Source organism: Rhamphochromis longiceps, linkage group LG15, assembly GCF_057381845.1.
Source record: "Rhamphochromis longiceps isolate RC_006_pf linkage group LG15, R_longiceps_female_GT1.1, whole genome shotgun sequence".
NCBI classification, from domain to species: Eukaryota; Metazoa; Chordata; class Actinopteri; order Cichliformes; family Cichlidae; genus Rhamphochromis; species Rhamphochromis longiceps.
Window position 1 is genome coordinate 19089220 of NC_140571.1, and position 12252 is coordinate 19101471.

The 12252-nt window shown below is 39.5% G+C and overlaps 1 protein-coding gene across 1 annotated transcript; it reads right to left on the reverse strand.

Moving 5' to 3' along the window:
- Positions 1-31: 31 nt before the first annotated feature.
- pbk (PDZ binding kinase) lies at positions 32-6408 on the reverse strand. Its single transcript, XM_085382844.1, has 7 exons — positions 6277-6408; positions 5543-5710; positions 4184-4323; positions 3646-3815; positions 2657-2786; positions 1171-1347; positions 32-572 (listed from the first exon to the last, which is right to left on the reverse strand). The coding sequence occupies exons 2-7, from the start codon at positions 5707-5709 to the stop codon at positions 361-363; spliced, it is 996 nt and encodes a 331-aa protein (XP_085238970.1). The 5' UTR covers position 5710; positions 6277-6408; the 3' UTR covers positions 32-360.
- Between the last annotated feature and the right edge of the window lie 5844 nt (positions 6409-12252).

A 12252-nucleotide genomic window follows, 5' to 3' on the forward strand; every position in this document is an offset into this window, starting at 1 on the left:
CGAACATTTTACAGGTTACAAGTTGAATGAGATTAAAATGACAAATACATATAAACAGTGGATGAAAGCAAAAACATTTACAATATGAAACGACTGTAACACAATAGGAAAGATAACAGACAAATAGCGATATAAAGAGATCAGCACAAACTGGAAAGGCATTTGAGCAAGTGAGTCTGTAGTATATTCATATTTAAATCCACTTTAACCATTAACTATGTTTATGCTCAGTGAAAGTTTGTTTATTAACCCGTGCAGAAAAAATAGGTATGTATCAGGAGACTCGTTATGTCCATCTGTTCTATAATCATTAACCCCTTTAGAAAATAAATCTATTAGCCCGACATTTATGAAGTTTCATTAAACATTTCTCTTTGCGTTGCTCTCTAAAGCCTGGACGATCTGGGCGGCTGTTGGTCTTTTCTTGGGGTCCTCCTCCGTGCAGAGGTAGAAGAGCTCCACCATTCTCCGGTACGAGCTGCCCAGAGCCTCGGTGTCCAGTGCCGGCCGCGTCCCCAGCCGCTCATAGTAGGCGTCCTCATCAAAACTCAGCTCCACAGAGTCCTCTAAAACTAAAGCGCATAAACACAGTCAGTATACTGTTCCACAATTAGGTTTTTCTTTTAGTCTTCACTGTATGGAGTTATGCTTCTTCTACACACACTTCAGGAATGATAATCTGATGGAGCAACATGCTTCGTGGTCAGAGTCTAACCTTTTAAACTACTATCAGAAAGTACAGTCAAGATGTAACTATGTGGGCACAATCAAACTGAACAATTACACGTTTGCAGGGAATGAACATTAAGAATGAATATTTAAAAATGAAAGAAGATACATTCTTATTTTAGTCACTGTTTGTAGAAATAAAGGAGAACTGGAAGCATCAGTGTCAGTTGATGTGGATTAGGATTTTGTGTCAGCCAAACATAACTGTAGCTGCACAGAAAGTAATAAATGAAATTTAAATGTATCCTCTTAGTACCGAGCTAAGGCTCTAGTTTACACTGAGGAGGATAACATTTTGCTACTTTCTACTGCTAACTTAGAACCAAGCAAGCTTAAGAGGCACTGGAAACCAAATAATGCAAACTGAAAAACTGTGAAAGTGTCATGAAGACACATGAAAGAAAAGTTAACATGTCTGAGTAAATCAAAGTGACATCTCACCTTCACCCTCCTCATCCTCCAGCATCTCCAGATGAGGCATGGCCAGCGTCATCATCTCCCACAGAGTGAGACCGTAGGCGTAGATGTCTGCCTTGTCTGTGATCTCTCCTCCTTCATCCAAACATTCCTTGGGCTTCCACGGCTCTGTGCCGATGTACTCCGCTTTTGGGTCAGACACTGAAGACACAGAGTTGTTTTTCATGAAACTCCTTTTGGACTGAGAAACAATTTAACTGCAAAACAAACAAATTTAATTTGTCCAGGTTGCCACAATGGCGTCACCCAAAATTACATTACTTTTAAAAACAAAGCGCATCTTTGAGGCTCCAGAAGTTTCTAATTAGTTCAAATTGAACCCAAATTGTTGGAGACCCCCGCAGACTGATGACATGATGTATGAGGATAATTTATGTTTCTATCCGGGCAGAAAAACAAAGTAAATCAACTGCTGTAAACAGCGGTTACCACACAAATGTGTCTGCTCTGTGCTTTAATCCATGATTAATCCCATTTGTGTGCCTGCATACGCTCTGTACCACTTCAGTTAACTGCACCATTTAACAATGCGCTGTGGGTGAGTACTCAGTTTTGCTGCTTTATGAATGAAATGACCTGCATGGCAGTCATAAAAGGAGCTCACTGAGTTGCTTTAGTAAGGGGGGAAAATGAACATGGCTCATCTGTTCAGCAAGGAGAGAAACGTAAGAGCTGGCTGAACATTTCTGAATAAAATCTAATTTTTTCACTTTTGTGACCACGAAGCCATATTCCTTTTATTACATGCTGCTTATGACAATTTTCACCAGGTCAGACATCTGTTTTCATGACCATTGAGAAAAAGGCACCTAAGATATGGGCTAAAGTAGGAAGGCCTTTGGTGTTGTTCTCTGTGAAGATTTATTTTAATGCCAACATCATCAGCCAACACATTATTGAGCAGAAACACAATTCTTTACATGAAGTCTCCTTTACATCCTTCCCCAAATTCATGACATTTTTCACTGAGGTCAAAGACAAGGAAGAATAAAGGAAGTTTAATATTGTGATTATTATTTCCCCCCCAGATTATTTGACCCGACTCGTTGATTTGAGGAGACATTAGAGCAGAGCTGGCAGGGTTAAGTCTGTTTAATTCCAGCTAATTTAATAAAACCCTAAAAAATATAATAAAGTAATTATAACTACAGTTTCCATCCAAAGCTCAACAGAAACAACAGAAAATAAATCAGCACATGTGCTTGAGCTGTGTGGGTGTTATTCTGAGCTTGTCAGCTTATTGGCAACATAACTACTTCTGCAAAGCTGAAAACTACACCAGAAACAATGCTTCCAGACAAACTATAATGCACTATAATGCTGCTGCTGGGACCTTGTTTCAGTAGATTAACATTTCAAATCTCAAACTCTCATATATAAAACTGGTCAAAAATCTTTAATATGACGGAAAAACTCAGAGCTATATCTCGTGAACAAACACAGAATTTACCTTTCATGTTTTCATCCAGCTGCAGAGACACGCCAACATCGCAGATTTTCACTGTTTCAAAGTCACCCTTGATGACCACGTTACATGATTTCATGTCCCCGTGCAGCAGCAGCTTCTCATTGTGTAGATACTGCAAAGACAAAGTATTCCTGAAGCTCATGGCTGATGTTAAACAGACAAATATTTAGGAATGAAAGAAACTTTTGAATAAAGTGAGCTGGAGGATTATTAAACAGTAAATACTATGAAAATTTACCATTGCCTCACAAATGTTTTACTTTTAACCAGGGATATTATTTAGCATCAGCACATCCTGGAAGAAAATAAAGGTGACCAATACGTTTCAGATAAAAACACCACTTTTTATCTATTAAGTGGTTAGTATTTTTAAATTTTTATGTCTTGGTGTGTGTTATGTGTAATTTTTAAAAATGTATTTAATTTGTTTTCACCTAAATAATAAATATATTACAACCTAAAAGATACTGTCAGTTGATATATTGGCAGACAGATGAATATTTGACAGATGGGAGAAAGACTCTTCAGCCATGTTATGTTGCATAGTTTATCCTCCAGAGGGAACTCTGTACCTGCTCTGCTGGCAACATGTTTGTTATGCCACAAACAATAACAAATAAAACATTTAAACTGCACTGACATATTTGCTTAGCAAGGGCTCACAAATAACTCAACATCGCAGATGTTAGCGAAAACTGTTTGCAGTGTTTCCAACAGAAAAAAGTATCAGCCAATATTGGATTTTTAAATCACCAAATATCCGTATCTAAAAACATGCAGCTCAAGCAGACATATAAAATAATTTGTACCATGTCGTAAAAGATCATGTGTAATAGCTACACATGGTCAGATGTGGGAATTAATCCCACCTGTGACTATATATGTATGTATGTATGTATGTATGTATGTATTTCCAGTTATGACACAGGTGATTATGCCAGGTAGAAAGGAGGACCATGTAAGCGATTTACCTGCAGGCCACGAGCCACATGCAGTGCCACTTTCTCTATAATAGCGGCAGGAAAAGCTTTCAGGCCGCCCTCCCTCCGCTTCTCTATCAGGTCATTGAGGGACTGCTCTCCTCCGTACTCCATGGCCAGACACTTGGAACCATCTTTGGCAGTGGTGAAGGCACGGAAACCTTGATGTTTGCACAAAGACGCACAAGGTTTAAAAGAGCAAATATAACAGTATCACAGACGGCATGATCTGAAAATAAGAGAACCAAAAAGCTATTTTGCACATGATTTTTACCAAGTGACCAACACAAACATTAATAAAAAAATCAAATGATGTTGAACTGTGGGATTCAGTGTTTTTTGTTATTTTCTTATCTTTTCTTAGAAACAATGTCAAAAATTTACAGTGTCAATGGAAAATATAAGTTACTGACTTGCACATGTAAGGGGACATATAATGTGACCTCAGGGAGCTGAACAATGAATCTGTTTTTTTTGTGTGTCACTGCTAACTGAGACAGATCGCCATCACAACAGTGCCCGCTCTTACCAACGATATTTGGGTGATTGATTCCTTTCAGGACCTTTGCCTCCTCGTTGAGGCGCTCCTGGTAAACAGTCACCTGTTTGGCTGCACATTTACTGTTGATCTTCTTCACAGCCCAGGGTGATGCATTTAGGTTGCCCACTCTACGATTAATCATCAAAAACACACAGAGCGCATTTGTTTTTTTATGTTTATGTACACAGACAGGAATTGCAAATGCGATAAAATATCTTGTAGATGTATTTGTTTACTTGGTCACGAGATACTGAAAGAGACACGATACTGGTAATGGCAATATAATATGGCCTTTAAAAACACACTGCTCATTCATGTTAAGTTTGCAATATACAGCTCCAACTAGATTGGCTAGATGTCCCACCTGCATGCATCCCTACTAACACCCACAGACGATTAGCAGACAGGCAGGGATAGCTCAGTAGGTAGAGTGGTTGCCCCATGATTGGAAGGTCGGGGGTTCGATTCCCCTTAACAGCTACCCTGAGGTACCCCTGAGCAAGGTACCGTCCCTACACACTGCTCCCCGGGCGCCCAATGGCTGCCCACTGCTTCACTAAGTGAATGGGTTAAATGCAGAGAGCAATTTCCCCACGGGGCTCAATAAAGTACAATAAAGTAAAGTACACAATAAAGAACATGAGCTGAAATCACAGCAGTTTTTAGTTACTAGGAGAGATGAAAGTTGCATCGGAATTAAAAAAAAAAAAAAAAATCATATTTAATTTTCCTTCACATGCTTCATGCCAAACCTGTGAACTATATTAAATTTTTAATTTTAAACAAGCTCTCATAATAATGTGTGCCACACTGTCGCACAAAAAACACTATTGTTCACACAGTCTGTTGGGATCTTGTCACATTATCTTCAGCTAAGATTTTTTAAACAGTTTTTTTTATTTTATTTGCAGGTTAATGAAAAGCAAAAACAGGCTAAAAACAAACAAAAAGTTCATTGAAACCCAAAGTGACAGCCAAGCTTTTTTTTTTTTTTTTTTTTTTTTTTTTTTTTTTAAATCGGAGGCTGAACACTATCCAACTTCCAATGACTTGGAAATCAGGAAATCTGGTTATTTGAAGAATTTTTTGTGTTTAGCCTTTGAGTTAATTTAGCTGTAAACAGACTGATTCAGGTACTTCCTTGGATCTTTGAGGGGTAGACATGACAATCAGCTTAATGATTCTGTGTTTTGACACAGATGTTAAAGTCCTTGCTCTCTCTAGGGATTTCCTAAACAAAGTTATGTACCAAGCTTGACTAAATAATTTCAGATTTAATTTCAAAAGGGTGGTTACATTTGATAGAAGATACATTGTGATCCATCAATTCACAGAGCACAGTAACACCTGTTCATGAGATAGACGTTGACTCCAGTCCCACAACCCAACTTCTTCATGAAAGGAGAGGCAGGGATGGTGATGGGGGTTCCGCTGGTGCTTCCGGTGCTCCTCACTCGGACAATTTTAGGGGTTCTAAATGCGCCCTGGTCGGGGCTGGTGGCAGGGGTGGCCATTCTGTAAAGTTTCAGTAAACACGTGAAAGCAAAGTGGCAAAACAAACTCACAACAAGATAGAAGTGGACGTACGGGCATTAACAATGATGTGGATTTGAGTTTAATGTACTGCACTAATAGGTGGTATTTCATGTATGTATGTATAAGCCGAACTAAAATCTGAGGTGCCTACTATGTTTTTAACCATATACACGATTGTCCTTGTCTACGCTTATATAAAACTTAGAGAAAAAGACATATTTTAAACGGGGCCTGGCGCAACTGCTATTGACAATAGCGTTCAGGGAGAAGCTTCAAGACTCAATTCAAAATTTTACTTTAAACTGAGTAATTAATACAAGACTTAGCTTCGAAATAAGTGATGATTATTTTAGAGTAGTTTTTTAGATATCGGTTATCGACAATATAAAACAAAATTCGCCAACTGTTTAAATTATCGTCAACTGGCATCCTTTAACTGTGACTGCGAATCATTTGGTAAGTTATTTGAATTAATGTATCAAAAATGTTGTTAACTTGAACAAAATCAAATATCTGTAACTTATTTTAAAGAAAAGTAGAATTACCTAAAAGTTTCCCTTCGCTGCTGTAGCTAAAAACCGCCCGAAGATTCAAACTGAAGGCTGGGCATACAGGACGGAGACCGCAGAGGGACAAACCGAGCCCTTTTTAATAAGGGAGTGAAACGTGCATATTTCATTTACTTTTCAACGTGACTGGCCTCAGCTGGTGAAAAGCAGAATTACAATTTTTACTTTTTACACGTTTTACAATATTCTAGATTTTTCCAATAATTAAGAATTGTAATTCTGCTTTTCACCAGCTGAGGCCAATCACGTTGCAAAATACTAGCAGTATGTGTGTTTATTTATGACAGATGATGATGTAATAGCAGAGAGTTGGTTACAAATTAGATTACAAAATGTATTTTCACCACTTACTATGAGCTACACCACAGATTGTAGTCATCACTTACTTATGAATAGTTAGAAAACCCTAGTACCAAAATGAAACAGGGACTGTGAGATCATGATTGGTCACATTTCAAGTAGCTGACACTGTTCTTTAATTTAGAGCATGCTACTTATAAAGATAAATTTGCTGCAATATGTAAGAATTTGTAGAATAAAAAGTGAAAATTTGTAGAAAAAATTCAAGCAGCAGAGGGAATAGGAGTAGAAGTCAGCCGATCAGAAAGCAGAAGACCAAACGGGCTTACTCTGCTGTTCTCTCTCTGCCATGCTGGGTTCCCAACCACGGAGCACAGGGAGCCACTAAGTTTCCTTTAAAGCTTTTTAAAAAAAAAATATTAGCAATAATTTTAATGAGAAAATCAAGGCAGCTACAGAAGTCCCCCATCTTTCATTAAGAGCATCAGCTAAAACCAGAGTGAACAACAACTTACAACTTACTAGCTACCTAACATAAACATACTCTGGGGGATTTTTAATACAATTGCCCATTAGCAATCAAACCTATTTGCTGCATGACACCAACTCCTTGTAAACTGGTTTAGTGTCATATACAGTGTGATGTAGTGATGTCCTTGAGTGTCATTCATGTGGTTCAGAGAGAGAGCTTAGAGGTGAACTAACAGTTCTCTTTTACTGCAAACACTGAGACAAACTGAGTGAGAAGACACTGCTGGGATGTGGAGTGAGTGTGTGTCAAATATTTGAGCTAACGCTAATATCACACTGATCAGTATATTTATGATAGCCAATAAATGATTGTTTACTCTGATTTCCTGCTGCTCCTAATGAGGAATAAGGGATTTCTGTGTCTGTGTTGATTTCCTCTTTAATCACAGTGCTAATGTGGTGTAGAAGATTGCTGCCACACCGCCTCCTCAGCCTGTGCTTCAAAGGCTCTTATAGTTAGTATGACTCAGGGGTGTTAATTCATTTAAACTTACATAATCATCCTGCTGTAACCAGGTTTCAGTAAGGCAGAGTAAATCGATTTGTTGATCAATTGTTAAGTCATGTACTAACTCTTTGGTGCTGTCATTTTTTTGCTGGTTGTTAGTTTTGTTTTTGTCTGTTTGGGAGCTGATACAGTCTCAATGGAGATGGGGTTTAGAGGGATAACAGTAGGAGAGAAGCTGCAGAGGTGTGTGAGACTGCAACTCTGCTTCCTGGTCCCAACACTAGATAGTCATGTTTCAGGGAATCTCATAAATTTGCCAAATTTCTAGAAATAAGAGCTGCTTCATTCAAAGTGGGATTGTCTCACAACCAGACCAGGTTTCCTCCAGAAAGTTTCCCAATTATCTATAAAGACTGAGTGGGGGAAACAGTTAGACACATGAACAGGGTTGTCATGTACCAGGGCTTCTGTTTAAGACTATGATTCCTCCTCACCGTCACCCAGCCATCATGTTTCCCCGTCTGCTCAGGATAACCTGCTGGGAGACAGTTAGCAGGGCCTACGCCACCCTTCCACTGCTCTGGCTACAGGGGCCTGACCAGCTACGGAGTTTTCAAGGGTGGGATTTCGAGTGTCCAATTTAGTGATCCAGGCCCCCAGAGCTGCCGAAAGGCTACATTTATTACAAGTATCATTACTGCTCATTTAAAAAAAACAAAAAACAGAAAGCATAACTCCTTCTCCAGAGTCGGAGCAGTCTTCCACATATCAGGTTAAATAAAGACTGCTGAGGAGCAAGCATGGGATGTCAATCTAGCATCCTTGGCATGTGGTGGATCAGGAGATTTGCAACATGGATGCACAGCTGACAAATCTGAAGCAACTGTGTGATGCTATCATGTCAATATGAAACTAAATCTGTGAGGAATGTTTCCAGGTCTTTGTTGAATCTGCGCCACAAAGAATTAAGGCAGTTCTGAAGGTGAAAGAAGGCCCAAAACAGTACTGGCAAGGTGTAACTAATGAAGTGGCCAGTGACCGTATTTAATGTCTAGATGTTTTTTTCAGTATTTTATTCACTTAATAGCAGGACAGAATACCACATGACTGTGGCCTTGTGTTATACCCTCTCTGCTGCAGTGATGCTCCTCACACTGTAACTTAAAGTAATAAATTGGTTACTGATTAATTACAGAAGTAAATTTGTGAGCATAAAGATGTAAGCCTTGGACCATCGGGATGAAATGTGGTTGGGAAACTTAACAAGCATTGATAAAGCTTCATCAGTAGCTCGAGCAACACCTCAAAACCTTCGCTCACCACGGGTGATTAGCAGACTGTGGTTGTACCATGCAGCCTGTGACCAGGAGATATTTTATTTTGTATTTTTATGATCACAGTTATAATTAGAAGTATCAATCATTAATCATTTACCATTGTGGAATCTGATGACAGTATAATCTTTGTTTTATATCTATGGTAATCTGAGTAAAGATTAATGTATGCAGGTTATCATCATTGTAATCAAGTTTCAAATGGTATCCACAGCATTGTATTCACCGTCCATAACTGGAGGGTCTAGCAGGACCTTGTTCTAATTCATTTGCAGGCCTACATCAGAACAGGCACATAGAGAGTTATGTAAACACGCACGGTCACCCTTATTTACACAGGGAGGTCATGTCAGGACATTCTCTAGTTGGACACACAGGCTCACAGAACTGCACAACCTGACATGTCACACACTTGTTTTTCTCTAAAGTATCATCTGATGTTTGTATAAGGAAAACTTTGGACTATGGGGAGACTTATCATTTCCAGTAAGGTCTAACTGTGTGATGTCATCATGGGTTTAAATGAGGATGGGGAACGGTCCACTCTTTGGAGATCTGTGGCTGTACGCTTGTCTTCCCATGCTTCTGTCTTAGAAGTGTGCAATAAAATCACTATGTTTGTCACCTACACGGACTCGGCTGTTTTTCCTTCTTACCCAAACTGAACCAGACGTAACAACTTGGTGCCGAAACTCCGGTTGGGGGAGAGGGGAGCTTGCAGCTATCGTGTGGGTGACAAACAGGGGCGGAGGCCAGCAGCCTATCTGAGTGACGCCAGGCGACATAAGAAAAGGTGAGTGCCACCTGTTGATTTTTATCCAAAGGCGCTATATTGGAAGTTAAAACTAAATTTAATTAAATAATATTCACTCGGTCTGGGCTTCTGGCGTTGGTCCATAGTGATCTTGTGTAATTAGTTTTAAAATAGGGCATAGTAGTCTGACTAAATTCATTGCTGTTTATTTTGGGGGTGGATTTTGAGTTAAGAAGTTATGTGTTTAAGTTAATACGGTTTAAGGTGTGTGGAAACAAATAGATACGGTTTAAGAGGTTAAATGTGGGTTGACTGGGAATGCCAGCCAGTCAATCGGTAGTGTAGGGATAATTTGGTTTTAAGTGGGTAGCAGAGACGGTCTCGGGCTTCAGATAATTAAACGGGGGGGCTGAGAGCTCACCGTGAGGCTTTTAAAAAAAGTAAATTCGTTTAGGACTGAGAAGCTAGGCTCTCTAAGAATGCAGTTTGTTCAGCAGGTGGCGCTGACACCTGATCCCGGACGCGTGGTTAGGTTCTAGCCCGGTTTTGGCCTCCCGCTGGGGACTTGGGACTCCCGGTTAATTGGCCAGGTAATCTATGAGTGATTGCCTTCTACTGCATTGATTGATTAAGAAGGTTAGACCTGGCTGCATCCTATCTAAACGTTGGGCACACTGAGCTTTAAGTAAAGCCAAAAGCGTGAACTGTGATGTGTCACGTGGCCGGTGGAGCTCCGTGTTTTCCTGGCGGGGAAGTAGTTTTAAAAGTAAGTAGAATTTAGTAATTTGACCGTTTTTCAAGGCGGCGTACTTGAGACGTGTAATTGATAAGCAAGAGCTAGGCTCTGGGCTGAAAGATGCTTTTAAATTAGTCAAAAATTTAGGAACACCAGCAGAAAAATAGAGAAGTGAGATAAAGTTGTTCTGGCATATGGTGTTTTCTTAGGAATTCGAGCGCTATCGGGAGGGCGTTCCCGAGGTGTGTATTGACCAGCAAGGCTAGGCCTGGGCTATAGGTGCTTTTAAATTAGTCAAAAAGTTAGGTGTAACCTCTTCTAGCATAGGACGTCTATGTGGGCCCGTGTGTATATTGTATATAAATTACCCGTGTGTCTGTGCATTTAAAAGTGTAAATTGTATAAACTGTCTTGTGTTGTTGAATTTCTTCTGTGTGGATCCAGAGTGTGAAAAAACGATTTGATTTGAGAACTTTGTGTGATTGCTGGGAGATTTTTTAGTTGGGTCGTATTTCTTCTTTACCTGGAAAAGGCAGGGATCTGTGCTTCATTTGATGTTGTGTATATAAAGTCTTTTAAAAAAAAAAAAAAAGTTGGTTGAGCCTCTCGTATGAGGAGGGAAAACGGTGCATGGTAGATTGTCTGGATTATTTTTGTATGTGAGAACTTTGTAGTTGTTAGGGAAGTGAATGTGAGAGTGAATTTTCGCTGGCTTTGCGTGCTTAAAACTGTTGCAGTGGACGTTTGTGAAGTTTTGTTGTGAAAGGACGATTAGAGTGTGTGTGTGTGTGTAGGTGTGTCTGTGAGAGAAAGACAAGGTGGGGGCCGAGTGCTGTGTGTGTGTGACTTTCTGCATGACAGAAGAGGAGAAGTAGGTCAGTTGATTTTCTGTGAAATAATAATAGTCAAGAAAAAGGGAAAACAATAAAGTGTGGAAGTGTGAGTGAGATATTGTCTCTGACTGGGGAAGCAGTGAGAGTAGAGGTCACCTTATTCCCCTGCTGGACACAAGAGAGAACAGGATTTGGAGTGTTGTGGAGGAAAATGATTAGTAATAACATCAAGCAGTTTTTGTGTTTGCAGTCAAGAACATATGAAATTTTTACTTGTGGGGTTTAAAGTTAGTAAAGAGTTAAATCAACCCTCCTCAAGAGTTCAATAATTTAGGCAGTTATGTTTATACAAATACTAAATGTATGTTTAAGTGTCTTCATACAGGTGTTTTTTCTTAACCTGGAAACCTGAGTACGGCAGCAGAAGACAGGCCAAGCTTTGGCTAAAAATTCACGGCTGGACACCAGAGTTGTCCCCACCCCTCCCGGAAAACAAAAAGAAAAAAAAAAAGAGAGAATGTAGTTTTAGGCAGGTTTTTCTCGCTGAACTGCTCTGGGTGCTGTGTCCCTGAATCTCACCAGTGTTAACCTCTGGCGGAAGACATGGAGAAAAGGAAAAGATGTTCCTGGTAAATGACTGAAACAAATAAAACCACACACAACCAGAGAAAGGTATGAGAAGTGTGAGGAACAGACACATGTGCGTGTTAGAGAAATGCCTCATTTGAGAAAAAGTTAAATTAACCCATATACAGACGCACCCATACATGCAATGAAGAAACAGCTTACATACATGTGCACGTACATGCAAGATTAAAGTAGCGACACTTAACATACACCTGTTAAGTACAACTTAACGCCAAAAGATAAAGACACTGGTCTGATGAATTAGTGAGGATACGACAAATTTAGTGGTTAAATTGGGACATGTTTTTGTTGATTGTTTAAGACAAATGACTACTGAATGGTAGAAAATTCCTTTTTAGGTTTCTAAACAGGATCTTAAGAATTTTAAC